This window comes from Lycium barbarum, chromosome 4 (assembly GCF_019175385.1).
Source record: "Lycium barbarum isolate Lr01 chromosome 4, ASM1917538v2, whole genome shotgun sequence".
Classification (NCBI taxonomy): domain Eukaryota; kingdom Viridiplantae; phylum Streptophyta; class Magnoliopsida; order Solanales; family Solanaceae; genus Lycium; species Lycium barbarum.
This window is the reverse complement of record NC_083340.1, coordinates 125,958,398-125,982,101: the sequence shown is the minus strand read 5'-3', so window position 1 is coordinate 125,982,101 and position 23,704 is coordinate 125,958,398. Positions and strand designations below refer to the sequence as shown.

At 35.4% G+C, this 23,704-nt stretch overlaps 2 protein-coding genes across 2 annotated transcripts; both read left to right on the top strand.

The window, feature by feature from the left end:
* Nucleotides 1–4,901: 4,901 nt before the first annotated feature.
* On the top strand, nucleotides 4,902–5,525 carry LOC132636382 (small ribosomal subunit protein uS10y). Its single transcript, XM_060353227.1, has one exon. The coding sequence runs from the start codon at nucleotides 4,968–4,970 to the stop codon at nucleotides 5,337–5,339; it is 372 nt and encodes a 123-aa protein (XP_060209210.1). The 5' UTR covers nucleotides 4,902–4,967; the 3' UTR covers nucleotides 5,340–5,525.
* Nucleotides 5,526–11,309: 5,784 nt separating this feature from the next.
* LOC132636383 (uncharacterized) lies at nucleotides 11,310–12,218 on the top strand. Its single transcript, XM_060353228.1, has 2 exons — nucleotides 11,310–11,529; nucleotides 11,604–12,218. Exon 2 carries the CDS (start codon nucleotides 11,697–11,699, stop codon nucleotides 12,045–12,047), a length of 351 nt encoding a protein of 116 aa, XP_060209211.1. The 5' UTR covers nucleotides 11,310–11,529; nucleotides 11,604–11,696; the 3' UTR covers nucleotides 12,048–12,218.
* Nucleotides 12,219–23,704: the final 11,486 nt, after the last annotated feature.

Here is a 23,704-nt window from a genome sequence, read left to right as displayed (position 1 = left end):
TGAACCCAAAAATTGTAATTTTGGTGTAATACTACTAAGTGCAAGGTCCTCTACAAGGTGGTATAAGTATCTTGGCAAGAAAGTGATTTTTGTAGCAAGTGAAGAACTTGAAGGAAAGGTAAGAATCAATTCATTTTCTTATGTTATGAGGTTTGGTTGATGTTGTGATATGTAGAAATGAGTAGAGTTTACGAAAATATGGAAGTTTGCAAAGTGGGTGTGTTTGTATGAAAGTGGCCGTGTATGTATGTTAATTTATGGATATAATGAGTTGAATTTTTATGTTGTAATCTAGTTGTGGTTATGGTGGAATTTGTATTGGAATTGAAAGTTGAAAGAATTTAGTGGAAGTCGGAAAAGTAAGGTGTGGCCGTGTGGTATTATGTTGATTATGGAATGTGAACTAAATTTTGTTAGTATGTTAATTGTGAAGTGAATGAAAGAGTAATGGTTTTTGTTGTTATGGAAAAATGGTTATTAAGTTGTAGTAGGAAAACATGCAAGTTTATTATAATTATGTAAATGTGGAAGTGAAAGTAGGAAGATGCGAATTATGGTTATCATTGATGAAGTTGGAAGGTAAGAATATGTTATGGATGTTTATACTAAAAGATTGGAAGTTGTGTGTGAAATATGCCCTTGGTAGGAAACTTGTATATTGCGTATATCTTATGTATATCTTGTGAAAATGGTATGATATGCCTCCGAAATATGTTGTAATGATCTTGATAAGTGTTGAATATGAAAATGGTAGGGTTGGTTTGGAAGTGTAAGGTTGAAATGAGAGATGTTTCGTTATGTCGGAAAGATGGCTAGTTATGCCATACTTTGTATTTTGTGATATATGTTGTTGTCATTGATGTTGTTTCTGGGTTGCTGTGTTGATATATTAAGCCGAGCTAAGTCTCGGGGATGATATATATATAGGGGAAATGCTGCCGAAATTTCGGTAGGCAAGTATGTAACAAGTTTGGATTATTGAAAAGTTTGAAATTAACAATTGGTAAACTTGACCATTTCTAGATTTTTGACGAGATTGGAGTGGAAGCCAAGCGAGCGTAAGGCGCAATCGAGGTATGTAAGGCCTTTCCCTTTATTCTTAGGCATGTTCTGGATGTGATAGGCTCGGCCGCGAGCCTTAAGTACGACTCCGTTCCTCGGAATTCGAGACGGAAATCCGCTCCAATTCCTTCAGTACAATTGAAACCCTTTTCTTATAAAATGCCTTCAAAGTGAACTTTTGCACGAAACCTTCCCAAACGGAGTCGGAACACTTCCAGATGATTATGGATGACCTCATAAGGTATACTATCGGTAATTTACATATGTCGCCTCGAGTTGACCCGAGGCGGGCCCACGAGGCCCGATACCTTCTGTATGATCTTAATTACCTTAATTCTGTCCGATTTTCTCAGAAAGCATCTGGACTACTATTTTGATCACATTATGACTGTTTTTATACAAATCTTACAAAATAACTTTTGACATCTGGAAATCTGGTCCTGGTTATAATTTGTCGTGCCTCCCCAAGTGACGTATAGGCGCGTAGTCTGAAAACTATCCGAATACTTTGGTTCGATCGGCCAGTTGGCCTACTTCTGTTCTGTTGATTCTGTATGACGATCTATATGTATGTGGTTTCTCATCAATCAGTTCGTGCACATGCTATGATTCCTTTCACCGGATCCCGGGCCGGAACGTATTTCGTGCGGTGGGCCGCCGAGCCCCATATGTGAATTCCGAAGTATGATGTGTCCGGTTCCGGGGTACTGTGTTATATGTCCGTCCCCGGTTACCGAGGATATATTACGAAGTATGATGTGTCCGGGCTCGGGGTGCTGTGTTATCTGTCCGCCCCCGGGTACCGTGGTTATGTTATGATGTGTGACGGAGGTCGGAGAAGAATTTCTGATATCTGACGTGTTGTGGTGCCAATGGCAGGAGTGGCGACCACGTTCCTGTACCCTATGTGTGATTCTGTCTGTCTGTACTACTTATGCTTCTGTCTGTCCGTCTGGATTATCTGACCGACGGGTTATGCTTCTGTCTGTCCGTCTGGATTATCTGACCGACGGGTTATGCTTCTGTGTGTCCGTCCGGATTATCTGTCCGACTGGTTATGCTTCTGTGTGTCCGTCTGGATTATCTGTCTGACTGGTTATGCTTCTGTGTGTCCGTCCGGATTATCCGTCCGACTGGTTATGCTTCTGTTTGTCCGTCCGGATTATCTGCCCGACTGGTTACGATTCCGTCTGTCCGTCTGGATTATCTGGCCGACGGGTTCCGATTCTGTATGTCCGTATGGATTCTGATTCTGTCTGTCCGGACCATGATTCTGTCCGTCTGTCGGGACTATGACTCCGTCTGTCCGGCTTATGAGCCTGTCTATTATATTTCTGTGCTTCCGGTCCAGATCATGATTATGTTTGATATGTTTCTGCTTTACATACTCGGTACATTTTTGTACTGACCCCCGTTTCTTCGGGGGCTGCGCCACATGCCCGCAGGTACAGACGCACCAGGTGACACGCCGCCAGCGTAGGGCCCTGATCCTGCTGTTGTGAAGAGCTCCTTTGATTCGGAGCGTACACTTTTGGTATATATCTTCTGTTTCTGTATATTCTGTATGTATGGAAACTCTGGGTACGGCGGGGCCCTGCCCCGTCATATGTTTCTGTATGTCTGTAGAGGCCTGTAGATAGATATGTGGGTTACGGGTTACTTCTGTCTGGTAGGTACGTACGATTTTTGTGAATCTGTCTGTATGTTAGCCTTATCGGCTTATCTGTAAATTTCTGTATGTTCAGGTATGTATATGTTCGCGCGCGTGCCGTATCTGTATCAGCCTGATTCTGTAAACATCTATTTAAAGAAAAAAAAATCTGAGTGGTACGAAATTCGGTCAAGTAGGTATGTACGGGTACCCAGTTAGGGTACCAGTCGCGGCCCACGGGGTTGGGTCGTGACACATTTTACTTGTAATTTGTGAATCGATGCTTAAAATAAGTAAGTTATACCATTTAGAATTGATAAAATTCTTTTTTTATATTCTTTATCTATGCATTGAAACAAAAAGAATCTATAAAGACTACAGTTGTATCTTTGAAATGGGCTTTTCATATTTCACTTTAAATTGTTATGATTTAGCCTATATGTAAATATTTTTTGGTGGTTATAATCAGAATAGAATTGTCAATATCAAATGGAGTAGTTCACATTAACAACTTTCTAGATTGTTTATTCATGTAAATAAAAAGTGTCGGCAACTTTCCTATATCTTACGTAGATTGTTTCTTTTTCTTGTGCTTAATTTATAAAATTAAATTGGAATTTCAAAAGAATTTGTGAGGGGACTTAAAACACTTAATTTAATTAATTCTTTTTGTTAGGTGACGCCTCCAAATCATAATATCCATAGCATTTTTACCTTTGTTTGTATTATATATAAAACCAAAAATGATGCTGGTATAGTTTGAAGGGTAAAATTGACTTTTAAAAATATTAGAAGGTAATATAAGTACAGAATTTTTTTTTCAAGAAAAGGTATACAATATATACACGTTTTGTATCAAAGAACATTATGAGCTCGTTTGGATTGGCTTATAAGTTGCTTATAAGCTGTTTTTTAGCTTTTTTGAGTGTTTGACTGGCAAACTTAAAGTCATTTTGTGCTTAAAATAAGCTCAAAAAAAATAATTGAGCTCATTTGACTTAGCTTATCTAAAACAGCTTATAAGTTGAAAATAGCTTATAAGCCAAAAAAATAAGTTAGACTACCCAACTTATTTTTTTTAACAGCTTATAGGCATAAGCCCATCCAAACAGGCTCTATGTACCTTATGCGCTTGGGGATAAATATTAAAGAATTAATCGTCTAAGCTAACCAACTTTTTTAAAATAACATCAATAGGAGTATTATATTATATACGGAAAAGGTCCAAAAATACCCCTAACGTATGGGAAATGGCTCACAAATACCCTCCATCCATCTATTGGTCCAAAAATACCCCTCCATCCACCTATTTGGTCCAAAAATACCCCCAACCTATTTTTTTGGCTCAAAAATACCCCTCAAACTAACACCCTAATTTTGATGGTATTTTTTCAATTTTAAAATGCCACGTGGCTTGTTTTGATTGGACACATATATATTTTTTTTTTGCATTTCGTGAATTAATCAACGAAATATGTTTTTTTGTTTTTTTTTTTGCATTTCGTGTATTAAAAAACGAAATAGGATAATTTTTTTTTTAATTTCGTTCATATAAAAACGAAATTGGAATATATATATATATATATATATATTTATTTTGCATTTCGTTGGTATATCTACGAAATAGTAATTGTTTTTTTGTATTTCGTTTATATAAAAAAATAGGATATAAACGAAATACAAAAAAACAATTACTATTTCGTAGATATACCAACGAAATGCAAATATATATATATATATATATATATATATATATATATATATATATATATATATATTTTTTTTTTTCCAATTTCGTTTTTATATGAACGATTTTTTTTTCATCCTATTTCGTTTTTTAATACACGAAATGCAAAAAATAAAATAAAATATAATATCCTATTTCATTTTTTTATTCACAAAATGCAAAAAAAAATAAAAATATATATATATGTATCCAATCAAAACAAACCACGTGGTATTTTAAAATTGAAAAAATACCATCAAAATTAGGGTGTTAGTTTGAGGGGTATTCTTGAGTAAAAAAAATAGGTTGGGGGTATTTTTGGACCAAATAGGTGGATGGAGGGGTATTTTTGGACCAATAGATGGATGGAGGGTATTTGTGAATCATTTCCCATGCATTAGGGATATTTTTGGTCCTTTTCCGTATTATATATAATTCAAGGACACAAAAGGATCTTTAACTTTCTCCCTAAAGAAGAAAACAGAACCTGCGGCTACATCTCTCTAATCAAATAATATCAAAGTCAGTATGGCGTATGTAGCACCAATGAAGGCGACTAAACCAGGGCTAGAAGAGCCCCTCGAACAGATTTCCAAGATTAGAATCACTCTTTCTTCCAAAAACGTTAAGAATCTTGAAAAAGTGTGTGCTGATTTGGTTCGTGGTGCTAAGGACAAAAGGCTCAGGGTAAAGGGACCTGTGCGAATGCCCACAAAGGTTCTTAACATTACCACCAGGAAGTCTCCCTGTGGAGAAGGCACAAATACATGGGACAGGTTTGAACTACGAGTCCACAAGCGTGTGATTGACCTTTTCAGCTCACCAGATGTTGTCAAGCAGATCACCTCAATCACCATTGAACCTGGTGTTGAAGTTGAGGTCACCATTGCTGATTCTTAGATTCTTCACTCTTTTCATTAGGTTGTTGAATTGCTGTTTAAGTACACTAGTTGTTTGGAATTTCTTTCTTGGCCGTCTTAATGTTTGCAGACCAAATGTACTGGAGGTTTTCTTTATTCCAACTACAGTTTTGCAGTTAAACCGGATACTACTATTGAAGAGAATTTGTGCGTTGTTATTTGACAATTGACTGCAAAAAAAAAAAAAAAAAAAGGATCTTTAAAATTGTATTTGGATACATTAAAATTTTCATTTCATAAATAAGAAATTTATTCCCTAGTATATCTATATAGTTTTCAAAATTCGAAACCCTGCAAGCTCATCATTTTTTACTATAAATATAGAACCTACAAAGCTTCTTGAAGAAGCTATTTGAAGCTCATCCCTTTTCCACTTATTGCTAGGCTATCCATGGTGCAAGCCTGCAAGGAAGCGTAACCTGGTTACACATGAATCAAATTCTCATCCAAAAATGTTCACAACTAAATCGCCATACATCACCACAGTCCACAAACCAGAAACAACTTCCACACATTATAACTCCATAAACCAAGCAAGAGGGAAAACAGAAGGGAAACAACAAACCACCCTTTATGACTCTGATAGTCCAATTCTAGACGAGAAGCTCATCATTTTTTACTCTAAACAGGTTTACCCATTTCTCCCTTTTATTTTTACTTTTTTTCCCCTATGGTTTGCCTTTCAAGTTGCTTCTGAATATGTATGAGCATTAAGCTATGTTCATTTCTTTGGTGTAGAGTTCAAGATTTGCTTGTTTTATTGAAAGGAAATAAAAATACTCAAAGGAATAATATAAGCACAAGCGGAGGACTCAACAATGGCTATATAGAAGAAATTTATCAAACTAGAGAGAGAACGTAGGAGACTTTACTTAATAATTCAAAACTCTTAAATCTCACTACAATTAAAATATGTGACAGATCATCCCTATTTATAATACTAAAAAACCAACATACACTAGGACTAGAAAATCCATTCTAATATAAACTAGACAAATAAATCCGAACTAAGTATGAATTAAATAAATACAAAATACCAATCCTAAACAACTTTGAAGTAGTAATCTTGGCTTAATTTCAACATAGCCTCCCTTAAACCAAGATCTTCAAACTTGAGCGTGCCCTTAACAGTATCATATCTTGTAGAAGTCAACCACCTCAGACTCTCGAACAGTTTCCTGAAGTACGCACATCGACAAACTTGCGAGTGCCATCTTTAGTCAGCTTCAGTTTCTCTTCAACAAGATTCAAAGTTAATTTCACTTTCTCCATCTTCAAAATATCATGAGAATTGTTGTTCTTCTTTTTGTATCCTTCAATAACTCGTCTCGATTTGAAATCATCTATTTCTTCACTTGATTTGTACTTGGTCTTGCGTGGCCATCCGACTCTAGTTGACCTTTCAATAGGTGGTAGAGCAGTATCATCAACAAATAATTTTTCTTCAAGCTCCTCAAAATATACAATCTCAGATAATGGTTCAAAATTGATTGCGTCTTCAATATCCAAAATCATGCACGTCACTTGTGGATCTGGACCCTTAATTATTTCTGATTCAATTTTGGGTAGATCATCAAAAACTTGCTCTTAATGAACTCTTTTGCTTCTTTCATCACTAGATTCATCTTCAATACTTTCAAACAATTTTTCTTGTGTGGTGATGGCGGGTACGTCTATTCCTTTTTCAATAGCCTCACATTGTATAGACCAATCATGTCTATTACATATTTCATTACTTAAAACACTAGTAGCCTCTACCGAAAGAGCATAAGTCCCAATCAAATTGTCCTTTTTAGCTATCCCAGAAATCATTGATAAATCAATTTGAACATTATTGAATTCTGCATTGCAATCAAAGACATCTATACCACAACAAAAATTACCTCTACTTTCTCATCTTTTCTCCATAATTTCTAAATTCTGGCCTTCTTCATTTATTTTTGCCAGATTCGATGACTCTTCTTTATCTTTTGGTTCATCCTTTGTTTGCAATGCCTCATCCACTATCTTATGTGTTTGCTGATTCAATGATATCTCATATGCCACCAATTCATCTTCTAAATCATTAACTCTCAACGTATTAAGATCCTGGGTGGCCTCAATAATTGTTTTCTTAATGTGAAATTTTAATCTTAGAGACTGCAATATCTTCTCAACAACTTTAACATCTTCCAATACTTCTCCATTAGCCTTCATAGCATTAACTATTTTTATAATTCTTGTAAAAAATTCTTTGACAGATTCTGTTGGTTTCTTCTGGGCCAACTTATATTGTCTCCAAAGCTCTTGAAGTTTCTCTCTCTTCACATCTGCAGCACTCCTATATGATTTCACCAATATTGTCCAAGCCTCTTTTGCATGCAAATATTTGTTATATACATGTAATCGGACTTTGCTATTGAGGTAGTAGAATGCCTTATAATTCAATTGCATATTTTTCTCCAATTGTGTAGTTGTTTCACCAGTCAATGTTGTGCCTTCTGGGGGTTCCACGAACCCTTCATCAATAATGGATCATAGTCCAACAACATTGAAGAAATTCTTCATCTGTTGATACCAACTCTCAAAATTATTTTTCCCATCAAACACAAAAACAGGACAATCCGGTAAATATGGAATATTCATATTCTTTTATATATGTCGGATCTCACACGAGGCTTTGATCAGATCTCACACAGGCTCTGATACCAATTTGAAAGGAAATAAAAATATTCAAAGGAATAATATAAGCACAAGCGGAAGACTCAACAATGGCTATATAGAAGAAATATATCAAACTAGAAAGAGAAGGTAGGAGATTTTACTTAATAACTCAAAACTCTTGAATCTCACTACAATTAAAATATGTGACAGATCATCCCTATTTATAATACTAGAAAACCAACATACACTAGGACTAGAAAACTCATTCCAATATAAACTGGACAAATAAATCCTAACTAAGTATGAATTAAATAAATACCAAATACCAATCCTAAACAACTTTGGAGTAGTAATCTTGGTTTAATTCCAACATTTATTTTCATTATGCAAATATTATCACTACAAGAAAGTACAGAAATGACAACAATTCTTTGACAATAAAAATAATATTGTTGGCAAAATTCAACATTTGGCAACGATTTAGTTTTATTGTTGGCATATATGATGAAACTTTTAAGAATGAACTTTTTTTGTTGCCAAACAATTTAATTTTATAGCCATATATTGTTGCAAAAAGTACTTTTGACAACAACAATAAAATTGTTGCACATCGTTGCAGTAACAGCCGATGAGAAAAGTTTATGCAATAACAAAAACTACTGTTATTGCCAAAAATACTTTTTGCAACAATAGTCAATATTATGGCAACAATAAATTTTGTTGGCAAATGTCTTTTTTCTTGTAGTGTGTATTTATCTTCTGCTTTGGCGTAAGAAAAGATGAAACATAATTGTCCTTTAGTTCAGGGCATAAATAAGTAACCCTGTTAGTTAATTAATTCTGCTTGGATAAGTGTGCGGCCTGAAATTTTCGACAACTACCTTAGCTAATATAATTTGGATTAGATTCTGATTTTGAGACTTTGCTTGAAGAAATTTGGTGTAAAACAATTCTGTTGGTGTGTCTAATAAACAGATTTGAGGGTGCAAAGTTATGTTAAGATTGTGTTTAGAAACCATGTTATTAGGATCTCAGTTTATATATCTTCTTAAAAGACATGACTGTAGTAATGAATCTTCTTAACCAAATCAAGATCACTTGTTAATAAACTAAGCTATCAAAATATTAGCTTGATGTATGTCTAAGTTCTTGTTGCGATTCCCTACTTTATCTCAAATCTTTTTTAACTGCCTTTCTTCACATTTTTTATAACAAGAACTAGTTTCTTTCTCTCATCCTACTTTGTTAAGTATCTTCAAGCAGTTAGTTTCTTTTCAAGGCGTTTGGCCGTGGAAACCAAATATCTTTCACTTGTTTTTGGAATTTTGAAGTTGGAGTTCAAGATGAAGTTGTGTTTGGTTATAGTTCTTGTAAAGAATATTTTGGTTTTTGAATGTAATGAAAGTGAAAAAAATGAAATAAAAAAAGTAAAGATTGGGTTTTTAGATGTTTTCCAAGAAGTTGTATTTGGGATTTTCATGGCTAAAGCTGATTCAAATAAAGTGAAAAAAAAATCCGAAAAAAAAAGCAAAAAACTTCTCATGGCCAAACGGGTCCTTAGATGTAGTCTTGAGGTTCAAGTGTGCTCTTCTCCTTTTCCTCTTCTACTTTAATTTATTTCAGTCCTTCCCTTGATTACTATCTTAAGTGGGACTTAGTTAAATATGTAATGTTGAGTTCTCTGTTTTCTTTACTGTCTATGGTTGTTAATGAAGCTAAGACCTGAGTATTTCTTAAGTCCTGGTTCAGTCTCAAATTATTTGTCGTTTTTTTTGTTTTACACGCCCCTTAAGAAATAATAATTATGAGGGGTATTTGACTAACTTTACCTTTATTTATGTTTGAGTGATACTCTCTCTCCATTAAATGTTTAACTTATTTATGTGTCATCTTCATTAATAACAGAATTTTACTATGGGTAAAATGAGAAAAAATAATTAATTGTGTCTTGAACTTCTAAAACGATAAATAATTTGAGACGGAGGGAGTAGTTTTATTCCTAAATTAGAATTCGGGTTCACTCCTTTTCTGAAGCCTGAAATTCTTGAATGATCCTAATAAGTTTAACTCGAGGACTTAACGAGGTATTAGTTTAGTCAATATGACCTCTATTCCCTTTTATTTCTAGATTAAGAAAGAGTTGAAATGAGTCTCAGTTTAGATGATCATGGTACTTTAGCTTTAAATGGTCTTACACTGTTTCTGTTTGATTGGAGTGCGACCTCAACCTGTGAGTTGAGCATCAATTTATCTTGTTATATATCAAGCTATAGAGATGAAATAAATAGGAGGAAGTTAAAGGAAAACATTAGCTCACATAAGAGGCTGAAATAACAAAACAAAACCAAAAAAAAAAAAAAAAAAAACATCTTTGCTTCTGCCACTGTATTGCACACAGCAAGAATTGAATTATTGACACTTGCTAGACTTTTTTTTTTTTCTTCAATTTTTTAATTGCTAAATGGATAGACACACATAAGTAGAGTAGATGTTGGTAATGGCATTTGCTGGTCATAGGTGAAGTTGCAAGGTTTATGTTATGGCAAAGAGAGAATCTTGCACCAGTACAATATAAGTAGTCATTTGGTGCATTGTGTTTTTAAAAGCGCAAAGAAGCGATAAGGTCAATTGAGCTAAAAGCGAAAAGCGAGAAATGAAAAGCACGCTTCTTTAAAGTGAAGCGCACTATTTACAGAAATTAAAAAAATGCCACATACATATGAAAGTAGTGCTATACAAATCAAATTTTGACATTCAATTTATAATAATGCCAATATTAATCCGACTCTTCAAAGTTGAGGTTCAAAGAATCATCCTTTTCTCATAGGGACACTTTTGAGTGTCCCTTTTTGAAGCCCACATTTATCTGAAGCGCATGGCTTCGCTCAAGCGATGGCCCTCGCCTCATCTTGCTTCACCGCTTTAAGCGACGAAGCATTTATATGAAATTTACTGTGTTAGTAATTTAGAGTGCTAAGTTACTAGTATGTTTTAGCATATGTTGTAACTCAACATGCTCTTATCTGCTCAGGAGGTATACCTTACATCGTCCTTTAATTCTAATGCAACATCTGTCCCTGAGATTTCAGACACATTATCAACAAATAATCCTGTACCTCTAAACAAGGTAATTTTTTATGTTTTGCATTTGTGTTAGTTGCATTAATGAACATCAATAGTTTCAAGTTCATAATTTATTGTTGTTGCCTATATTAGAAGCGGAAAAGAATGAGCAACATCACAACAGAACAAGAGGAAAACACGACTAAGTGGTTGATAAAGACGTTATACCACGAAGTTGAAGTAAGGGAAATCTCCTGACACCCCTGAACTGGGACGATATTACTCGTCTATACAATCAGGAGACTACACATAGTTTTACTAGAAAGAAAGTCCTAAGCATCTACGGCGCAATTAAAAAGGATGTGATTGTCTTCTCAAGACTTTTGAACATTGAAGGTTTTGATTGGAACTATGATTCTAACACGGTCAATTGCAGTGAAGCCATATGGCAGTCTAACCGTCATGTAAGTTAGTTTTACAATATTTTTAGTGTTAAGCTTTTACTCTATACATTTTCCTAATTTGTCTTCTTTCACAGCTCCATTGTGGTAAGACAAAATTTCTAAAGAAAGGGCCCAAATCTTATAAAATCTGGAAGGAGATTTTTGCAGTTGAAATTGCCAAGGCTAACATGGGTCCTCCTATATTGGAAGGACCAAACGGGTCAAGTTTTATGTGTTCAAGTTGCCAGTCCACACGTTCAGCGTCAACTTCAAATAGTGGGATGCCGTCTATTACTAGTCCTGAGGGGAAGCCACAGCTGGAGGAGCAGGTTGCGTTTCTTGTAAGTCTTGGGGACCTTATGAATAAACATAAAGTGTCAGCGGAATATTTCCCTGTACTTAGGCAGCATATTTCATTCGATAATCTAGATCTCTTTTGGTTATGGTTCAAGGTGGAGGAACCCTATCGACTTTCGATTGTTCAGGATTTTGTAGAAAAGAACCCTGTTAAGGATAATGTAGGAAAGAACCCTCTCTGAGTATTCTGTATTTTAAGCTCCATTATATTGAGAGGCTTCTGATTAAGTTTGAACTCTTTCCTCACATCCGCGAGTTGTCTTTCTTTTCCTTTAGGAACATTTGTAGTTTTAGTACCTCAAGATCCAGTGCTTGTATTGAATCAAGTAATTCAAAGTATTTAGCAATTTTCTTTCTCACCCTGCTATTCTCTACCTAGTAGTCACGTTTTTTATGTAACACTTATCTGAATGTTTTGTTTCAACTATGTAAAATTAATTTATCACATTGGTCAAAGCACAAATAATGACAGTGAACAATAATTGGGGAATAATTAACACTCTTGCTTCAATAGAGTTCTGCTAATCCTGGTTGAATATATTAAAGCAAGAGTTTTTTAAATTATTCCCAAAAGTATTGCTCACTGTTATTATTTGTGCTTTGACTAATGGGATAATGTATTTTGACTGTACGAGTGTATAGGTCGTAATTTATTATGTGATTACCATGTGTTACTAAACTATTAAAGGCTGCTAATATGGTAAACTCATGTTTTAGTTAACCATACTTCGGCACAAAGTTGTAACTATTTTATTAGCTCAAAACTTGAATATAAGTTACTGTTTATTGAATCATCAGGCCCAATGTCGTAAATTACTCTTCGTAATTACCTGTAATAATACGTAACCACAGAAATTCGTAAATTACTGTTGTAGTAGCTCATTGAGTTAATCAGGACCTAGGTCGTAATTTACTGCGGTAATTGCCATGGGTAGTAATACGTTATTGAAGTCTGCTCACATGTAGTAATTTAATGTTGTAGTTATCATACCTCGATACAAAGTCATAACTATTTTATTAGCTCAAAAGTTGAACATGTTATTGTTTGATGAATTCAACAAGCCCTAGGTCGTAAATTACTGTTTATCTATAGTAATAAGTAACCACAGGATACCAGTGAAGCTCTGGCAACGAAAAGATGGTGGAGGTTTAGAACTAAAAAAACATTATGGGTTGAATTAATCAAATATTCTAGACTTGCACATCCAATAGATGGAGAGCAAGCTTATCCCATGCGTGGCAAAGTATTCTGGAAGTAAAGAATAAAGTGGAGGAGCAAATGCTTTGGAAAATCAACTCAGGTTCATCAAATTTGTGGTGGAACAACTGGACAGGATTGGGGGCTTTAGCCCATGTTATCTCTCATAATGACATTGGCAGAAACCACATGGTGAATGATATCATAGAAGATGGCTTGTGGAACATAGAACAGCTCCATCTGCCAAAATATCTTGCTGAACTTATTCTGGAAATTCCTATTGGAAACATGAATTTACCGGATAATCCTGTTTGGATGCTTTCTCCAAATGGAAAATTCTCAACTTCCTCTGCATGGGGAATCATCAGACAGAGTCAAGACACTGATCAAATTCTCCACAAAATTTGGCACAAATATATCCCTTTCAAATGTCTTTTCTAGTTTGGAAAATGCTTAAAAACAAATTACCTTTTGATAACATTATTAGTAGGATAGGAATTGATGTTGATACTAAATGTTGTTGTTGTTGTTTGCAGGCCAAAGATGAAACTATTCATCATACTTTCCTGGATGGTGAGCTGGCTAGGACTATATGGAATTTGTTTAGAATCCCTCTAGAATTCCAGGGGAACACAATACCTTAAGACTTTGTTGATGAAATGGTGGTCTGTCAAAGCTGAAAATGGTCTACACAAAGATCTTCTCAAAGTAATTCATGTTGTCATTTTCTGGGAAATATGGAAATCAAGGTGCTCAAACAGATATGGCAAATCAAAAGTCTCAAAGGCTATGGTTATTTACCAGGTAAGCTATCATATCAGATGGTTAGTCTCAAAGACTAACAATAACAAACACTGGAAATGGCCTTGGCATGAACTTTGCAAACAAATTATGCATATGTCTCACAAAATTGATTGCATAATTGTAAGGTGGATTAGACCACCTTTGAACTGGATTAAGCTGAACACCGATGGCAGTCACAATTGTGAGGATGATATTGGAGCTGGAGGTATTGTCAGGGACAGTAATGGGAATCTCATCATGACTTTTGCAAAATTCCTAGGAAAGGGAAGTAGTAATCTAGCAGAAGCTAAAGCTGGTTTATATGGAATGAAATGGTGCAACTCTAATGGCTTTCGAAACATAATTCTGGAAAGTGATTCTCTCATCATAATCAACATGCTAGAAGGAAATATCAACATTGCTTGGGAGTTACAAGACTCTATTGATACAATAAAACAATTGCTCTCTCAGACAAACTACATTGCTCAACACTGTTACAGAGAAGCAAATCAAGTCGCAGATGCATTGGCTAAGTGGAGTATGAATGGACAAGAAGAAATAGTCTTTGAAATAAAGAATCTTCCAAAAGAGGCAGTCAGGACTTACATTCTGGAAAAAGACAATGTGGCTTCCATCAGACACAAACAGAGGAAGAACATGTATGTATAATGTAGCTAAAGTATCTGAGAACTTCACCTTTGCATCTGGGAGTTTTACCCCCCTGTTTTAGGTAGCTTAAGTTTCCAGATTTTCTGTAAACGATTGCTGAGGTCTGGTTTTCCCAACCTCAAATCTGTGTACCTCTCCTTGTTGATGAAATAAAAGGATTGCGCCTCCTTAAGGAGTAAATTACATTAAAAAAAAAAAAAAGTAACCACAACAACTCATAAATTACTGTTGTGGTTACATGTATAGTAATAAGTTACTGAATTTAGTAATAAAATGGTAAATTACATATGGCTTCAAAATTGTCATAAATTACTGTTGTTATAGCTCATTGAATTTATCAGGATCTACGTTGTAATTTACTGCAGTAATTCACATGTGTAGTAATACGTTATTGAAAATTGCTAATGTATTGTAATTTAGTGTTGTAGTTACCATACCTCGATACAAAATCGTAACTATTTTATTAGCTCAAAACTTGAACATAAGTTATTGTTTAATTAAATTCAACAGGCCCTACATCGTAAAATACTGTTGTAATTACCTTAGTAATAAGTAAGCCCGGAAATTCATAAATTACCAGTGCTATATCTCATTGAACTTATCATGGCAATGGGGGTTCTAATGCATTTGATTGGAAGTTAGAGGCATAGGTAGAAGCCCAGATACGGGTTCGGCCGAACGCAATAATTTTTGCTCCAACAATGTATATGTATTAAGAAATTCATTAAATATGTACATATATTAAGAGGGTTAGGGTAGGCGGTTAGTAAGTAGTCGAGTGTCTCTCTTTGCAGTGGTGGAGAGAGTTCTAATATGGAGTATCTATTTGTTTCCTTATCAGCATTATTACTATTATGCTAGCATTATCTTTGTTGCGAATTTATATATAAAAATGGGTCACGTGAATCTATGGTCACCCGACTAAACTCGGTATATTATATATATAGTTTTTAAAATATATCTAATATTATCTGAAGGCACCCATAATCAAAAGAGACTGAGTGGTGCACTAGTTTGAGCGCTGGTCCTAATCCCTTAAGGTTGAGATATTGAATCTCACTTGCTGTCATTTTGCGTCTGCTTTTCTTTTTTAATTTCTAAAGCAGAGTTCTTATACGGTTTTTTTTCTAAAGCAGCGTTCTTTTCCTTTCTTTTATTTCTTGATTTCCTTTTGTTTCATCTAAACTTATACATTTTCCTTTTCCTTTTTTATTCTATTTCTAAACTTAAGTTCCTCTTTCCCTCCTTTAACCAATTTCTTATCTCTAAACTTAAATTTTCTCTTTCCCTTTTCTAATATTCCATCTGATTCAATTTGTTTGTCTGATTTTGACTTTGCACAGAGTTAAAGAAGGTAAAGAAAATCATTAAATTTTGTGATCTTAAACTAAAGATATATAAAATGTACCAAAATATCCTTTAATTTTGTGATCTTAAACATGACATGTGGATAGTTGAAATTAAAGAATTGTCAATAAAGGAAAGAGACATTCTTTTTTTAACGGACTAAAAAGAAAAATAAGATAAATAATTTGAAATGGATGGAGTAACAAATACGCGGAACAACAAACACGATTTCTTCTTTTCCTTTGTGTATTCTAAAGTAAAAGCTCTTGTTCCTATAGTTAATAACTTGGAAGTTGGAATACTTTGAGTTTTCTCCACCCTAATATTTACTCTCTGTTATAGTATTATTCTCTAATTTCAATTTATCCCAAACCAAAAAAATCTCAGTTTAATTGGTGTTGGCTTTCTATTTGTCTAAAACCTAAATCGTTAAATCACCATCGCAAAGGCCAAATCGACATCCCATTCCTTCCTCTTCGTTCATGTTTCCTCTTCCTGTTAAGCAAACCAGCAAAATCAAAATGCCCAAAATACAAGGGCCCAAAAGGTCCTGACATTGTGGCTACCCGCCAAGTATTAATTATCTTTTGCTTGTCAAGTTATTGTCACTATAAAAGTTTACATCTTATCTTAAAATTAATGATGCACTAATTCTCTTGAAATTTTGGATTCGTATTTGATTATCTTATTCTACGATTTTTTTACTACCGTTGCTAGGGGGTTACAATCTAGCCTAGTAATAAATTATCTTGAGCCCAACCCATGAAAATATGGAGGTTCATTTATTTTTGGGCTCATTTTGATAGCCTTAGTTCAACTTTTTCCTCAGGAAATGACGCGTGTGTCACCAAAAGTGTCCGGTCTTGAAATTTTATCCCCACTAAACAAAATATTTCAAAAATGACCTTAACTTGAAAAAATTCGTTGGGAAGAACTCTTATTGCCCATTAGTCATAAGTTCTAACTTTTGCCTATAAAGCAGAACTTGTGGTCCGTTTAGCAATTTACTGTTTTGAAATATCCTGAACTCCTGTCTTATAGGCAAGAGCTAGTAGTTATGCCTTATGGACAACAAAAGCTTCCCTTCTAACTTTTGTCTATAAGGGATGACTTGTGGTCAATTGAATAGGTTCATTAAACTAATTTAAGTCCACAACTTTTGCTTGATGGCAATAAAAACTTTGCCTAGCGAATTTTCTGAAGCGGAGGATATTTTTAAAAAATTTATTAAGCAAGACCAAAATATCAGACCAAGACCATTTGTGAACTTAACCCATATCCTTAACATAGGTAATCACTAGGTCGATCCCTATATTGTAACTCAACTTTTAACAATTTGTATATTAGTAATATTATTCATTCTTTTATTATTAATCACCGCATAATAATATTTATATTATCTGATAATATTTTTAAAAGATACCCCATACTTTTGATGCAAAATTAGCTTAATTAAAGGAGTCAAGTTATATACAGGGACAATATAATAAAATCTTTTTACCATTAATGTAATTTAATTTACTATTTGCTTAAGGTTACTAAATAATGATAATTAAACAAATTTACCTGCAAATCCCTTTTAAGTAATCTAATTATGTAAATATGTTTTACAACGTTGTAAAACTTAAATTCCAAAGGTCGTTTGATTATAAAAATAAAAATAAAATAAAAAATTCAAAGATAAAATTGAAATTGTCTTATCCCATATTTGGTAGAATTGTTAATTTTGGAATTATTATATCATATTTATAGTGTTATTTTTATACCATACTTTATGTGTAATAACAATATCGGAATCGTTAATCTTGACATAAACAAACAAAATGATACTTTTGCTCGTCTCTAAAGCTTTTCTCCTAATGTCTTTAAAGAAAGTCAAAGATAAAATTACAACAACAACAACCCAGTGTGATCCCACAAGTGTGGTTTGGGGAGGATAGAGTGTACACGAACTTCACTTCTACCTTGAGAAGGTAAAAAAATTGTTTCTGATAGACCCTCGGCTCAAAGAAAGGTGAAAACAGAAGGCAGTAGCAACAAGCATAAACAACAACAATATAATCATCTAAAACAAAAATCTATGAATATAACAATCGAGGCTAAAAATAAGTAGTAATAAAAATCTAATGTCACACCCCAAATTTGGGGAGGCGTGGCCGACACTGGGTGCCTCAGTAGGCCCGAGTGTACCAATATGTAGCTCGTATACATGTGTCTCAATGAATAGCATAGGCCAATGAACCCGATCTATAAGCGTGGTATTGTAACTTAGGTCAACAAGGTCGTGCACTAAAATGTCTATAAACAATAATTAACATAACCAAAGGGGATCATACCGTCGTATATAAATAAGTATCGCTATGCGGGTCGACAAGACCGCCATACTGACACTATTGGACATACATGATACGTCTACAAGCCTCTAAAGAGTGACAACTGTACTTTGGTCGGGACAGGGCCCGGGCCTACTCATCATCTGTGTATACACAAAACTATAAGCTTACTACACTAGCTGGTACTCGGTAAGTTTACTGATGCGGTCCCTCCGGCTACCTATCTGAACCTGCGGGCATGAACACACAACGTCCCCGACAAAGGAATGTCAGTACGAAATAATGTACTAGTATGTAAGGCAACTGAAACTAGTACTGAACTGAAGTATAAGATAAACTGAAGAGTTAATAAAGAATCTGGCTATACTTACCTGTCTCTGTCATTTAACAGCTAAACAACATAATATCAAAATACTTAGTCTCTTCATGTATGGTATATAGACATGTGTAAATAGCCCCGAAGGCAATCTATATATGTATTGCCCCGAAGGCAAGCACACATTTGTAGCCCCGAAGGCAACTGTATAGTCAATAGCCCCGAAGGCAACATGTGAATAGATATCCTCGTAAGCAAGTGCATACTTTTATGAACTCTACAATCATCTTTATATCTTAGTAACTATGTAAGAAACCATGCTACTCTGAAGGTAAACTCCTGACAAGGGGAACTACTATGAAGCTATCAAGAACAATATAGAGATGAGATCTTTGTGGAGGCACTTCTTTGTCCTCTTATTCAAGACTCGCTCAGTTGAGGATTCATGCCAAAACAAAGAAAGGGAATAGGGAATAGCCTTTACATACCTCTTGTTGTGTACTCAAACAGCACAGCGAATTCGACCTAAATAGCGCTTTAACCTACAATAGTGACAATACGCTTGTCAACGTAGGGAATACTAGTATATGATGTATATCAAGCGTCAAGCTCGTTTCTATAACAATCTAGGCAACATTTCACTTCCCAAATCCCAACAACAAGAACCACAACATCAATAACATAATTAAGCTATTTCTTAAGGATTCCCATCATGAACAACTCAAGAACATGATCAAAATACCCCTTATACACACAATATACCATTATGCTATACAACTTCTCCTTATCCATAAACATGTAGAACATCAATCAACAACTACAACAAAAATATAATCAACTATGTACCAAGAATTATAGCCATAAATAGCTCAAGAACACCTTCAAAACAGTCCACAACTCTACCAAGTTCTTAGCATGTTCCAACCTTTCCTTTCACAATTTATTCACCAAGTAACTAGCAAGAACTCATACAAACTCATTTACTTGGAGATGAATCATATTCTTACCTTATATGCCAAGAACTACTCTTCTTCAACCTTTCTTCACTTCGAAAAAACCTCTGAATTGCTACAACCCGAAAAACAATCGGTGTTAAATTATGTAATCGACATGAGCATAACCTTTACGTTGCTCTTCGTATTTTTATTCCGGCAACACGAGACTGTATATATGTATGTAGTCGCAGCTTAGGACATGAGAAACATTTCCGTATATGTTTTCTTAAGGGAATTAGCTAAATTCCCAAGAAAGGAGAAGTTGTTGAATATGTTTCTATATATATCTACATCATTCTTAAGAGAGTTATGAATCTATCTAATATTTATTATGGTCATAAAACATCCTACAGGTGCATTACCTTTACATAACACATCCTTATCCTAATCCATTAACTTTACATAAAACATCTTTTTCAAAAGGTGACACCTACATATTCATATAGCACTAGTCACTTGTTTCTCCATGCATGATCCCATCTGGACATACTTGTTGTCCACATAATTAATACACAAATTTCTTATTCAAATCTGATAAGAAATGATATGTTTTGATGACATAACAAACCCTAAGGAACCAGATATAATTAGGTTCATCTGTCTGAACTTAGTTAACCTTATGATATCTTATATGCTGCTTGTTCATGGCTCTTGAAGGATCAGATGCCTGCAGGAACTGCTCATATATGAGAGACCAGATATGTTGATTCAGAAGGACTAGATGGGATCAGATCTCCAGCCTGCACAGCCAACAATGCAGCTGCAGAGCTACTGACAGTGTATCCAGTACTTACAACGTGATCGAAGAACAGATGAGGAACCAGGTTCCTCCAGATAAAGGTTCTGGTCACTGAAGCTGGAAGTCTAAGCCCACAGCTGTAAAGTGAGCGGCTGAAAAGTATAATGCAACTGTACAACAGTACCTCATCAAGGCCGACTAATTAACGGTCCAGATCTCATTAGTGGTCATCTCTACTCTCTCTCTCTCTCTCTCCGTGCATATGAAGACATCATCTTTCAAGAGAAGACTCATTCTTGCACAATCTGAAAATTGCTCAATTCAAAGTGCAAGTCTCCACCTTTTAAGGTGTTCCTCAAGAACAGAGCTACAACAACCCGAAGGACTAGGTCCAGAACTGAAGATGTTTAGGTCCTTAGGTTGTTGAGTCTTTGTTCTTTTGTGCTTAAACTGTAAACCTGATCTTCCGTGAAAAGAATCTAGTTGTAGGTGTCCAAAATTCTCAAGGTTGATTCCACAAGCTCTTGAGTGGTACACTAGGCTAAAGTTAGCTTAGTTGTATTAGTGTGTGGCTAGAGTTAGTCACTGTGGTGAAGTCTCAAAGGGTGTCTTTGAGTGGTACACTAGGCTGGGGTAAGTCTAGATGTATTAGTGTACTTGGCTAGGGGTAGTCAAGGGTGAGGGTTGCATAAGCGTTATTGTAAGGGTGAGGGATTATGGGAGTTAATTCCTAGCTTACGATAGAGTTGTAACCTGAGTTGCTCGGTTAGTGGAGTTGAAATCCTATAGGGGTCGGTCGTGGTTTTTAATCCCTTGAGTAAGGAGTTTTCCACGTAAAAATATTGTGTTGATTCTCGTACTGCATTGCATAAGGGAACTGGTACACGACCAGGTCCCTCATATACTGTTTGGTGGACGCACAACCTCTAACAAAATCCTTTGTCTCACACTAACTTTCCGCATTTAATCAATTGCCCGGGTAATTAATTTTTTTTATCTAAATCCACTTAAATAGTAATCATTTTTAATACACTTCATATACTCATTACCATCATGGTCATATGATATAACACTAGTCCATAGCCTCTTTCCACACACACAAAATTATTTTCAGTCATCGTCGTCACACTTTTAAGTCTGAAATCATTTTGGGACTTCATCTTCTTATACAACGAGCTCTTTATTTGCATACTCACATATGACCGAAATTCTCCGGGACTCGAGTCTACTTACACGTCTAGTCGTATAAATCATAGCCCAAAAATTAAACATAGCACAAATACTTATTACCTCAAAAATAATCTTGTCCTTGAACTTATGTCGATTAACTTACCACAAATCCAACGTACAAAAGTAAGGGATGTAACATCTAAAAATGCAAAAATACAAGAATAATACTAATACTTCAGGAATGGAAAAGAAATACGCCCGACTACCTACTAACCTTCTACTCTAATTCTTAACCTCGATGTGACACCTCGTACTCTCATACTAAACCATATCGATAACATCCCGTAAGTTCGAGTTAGGTCCTGATGGGTAATATTGGTGTTATAATGGCACGTTAGTTATATGAATCCCTTCGGGATGATTTCGGGCGATAGATAGTCGTTTTGAAGTCAAGCCAAAAAGTGAAGCCCTTAAGGCCTTCTAAATTCGTTTAAGTCTGAGAAAGTCTGTACTATGGCCAGTTTTTGGGTACTGACATTAGGAATTCGAGAAAACTCAAAACATGGAAGTTGTAGGCCTTTGATATACCTGTCCAACCATATATTATGGAGCTCAAACGGAGTTCTGTGCTAGAAGTTATCCCCGTTTTACTGGACGCTGCGCAGTTTGTGCGAAGTGCCCTTCAGGTGCGTGATCGCGCAACAGAGGCAGTGTTACTGCCTTCGCTGCGTGATCACCTGTGCGAAGTGGGCCTCCAGCTGCGCGACCGCGCACCGACCACGACGTTTTAAGAGCCAAACTTCGTTATATTCATTCCCACTTCGTTTTAAACCAATTTTTCTGAGGTAAAGAACCCTAAAGAAGTCTCTCAAGCCCTAAGGACGAAGCTCTTCTCTCCCAACCTTCAAGACACACCAAGGTAAGCCTATTCTAATCATTCCAAGTCAATTTTAATATATATCCTTGTAATCTAAACAAGAAATCATCATTCCTAACCTAGGGTTTTCAAGAAACCCATCTCAAGGTTCAAGATTCAAGATTTTGGAAATCTTCTTCAAAGTTCAAGTCTTTAATTCAAGTTTTGAAGCATTACCAGGTATGTAGGGTTGCTATCTACGTGTGAGAACATCATTGTTCTTCCCCACGCCTCTTAATCCATAGAGTATGAATCCTTACAAAAACTAGGGTTTCTTCTATACCATGCTCATGATAACCCTAGGTCCATGTCCATGATTATATTATGTGTGAATTGTTATTATTCTATCATTGTGTTCTTAATAACTCCATATGATTATTGAGAATCAGTCCGTAATACATGAAAAACCCATACTTTGTATTACATGGGTTCCTACATGCAAGTTATAAATTATCATGTTATTTTCAAGAAAACACTCTACATGCTTTACACGTTTTCATGCAAGTATATCATGTAACTACATTGTTCAAACCCATGTTTTACAAGCTATTTGATATGAAACCATGTTTATGTTATATCATGTCAGAACATGCCTACAAGTTATTTCATGAAATCATGTTACAAGTTATTTCGTGAAATCATGATTACAAGTTATTTACAAGTTATTTTATGAAAATCATGGGCTTCTTAGCCAACTATATCATGCTCATGTTTTTGGGAGTTGCACAAGTTACCGAGAAGGCTCAGATAGCCTGAAACTACGTAGCCACCGTAGGACAAGAATCGCTCTGCCCAGTTAGGACGATTCCTTAATTTACACTGAATGGATCCATCAGGCACGTTACCACCTTATACCCTGACAAGGTATGGGGGCTCTGCTGGTCCGGCGAGGTACCAGACTCCACGTACTCACGTGGTGATATCATGTTGTCGGTTTATGAAATGCTCTCCCTACTTAAAATGTTTTTACTCATGTTATATCTATATGTATTCATGTTCATAACCAGGTTTCAGTTTCAGTTTCAGCTCTTAGCATGTTATTTCATGTGCCATGTTTATTCCATTCAGTTTCTTTACATACCAGTACATTCAATGTGCTGACATCCCCTTTTATTACCCGGGGGCCTGCATTTCACGATGCAGGTACTGATTTACAGGACGACACATCTGCTCAGTAGGACAACATTCATATCAGCTTATTGGTGAGCCCGTCTCATTCGGGGTTTAGTCAACTTTTTGTTTTATGATTAGTTATGCATCTAAGGTATGCTGGGGGCCTTGTCCCAGTAAGTATGTTTTCCAGTCAGACTCGTGATAGAGGTTTCATAGACTAGACAAGTCAGTTATGTTATGTTAGACATTCGGAGTCGTAT

Coding starts and splice junctions, on each gene's coding strand:
- LOC132636383 (XM_060353228.1), top strand. CDS start 11,697: ATGGGTCCTCCTATATTGGAAGGACCAAACGGGTCAAGTTTTATGTGT.
- LOC132636382 (XM_060353227.1), top strand. CDS start 4,968: ATGGCGTATGTAGCACCAATGAAGGCGACTAAACCAGGGCTAGAAGAG.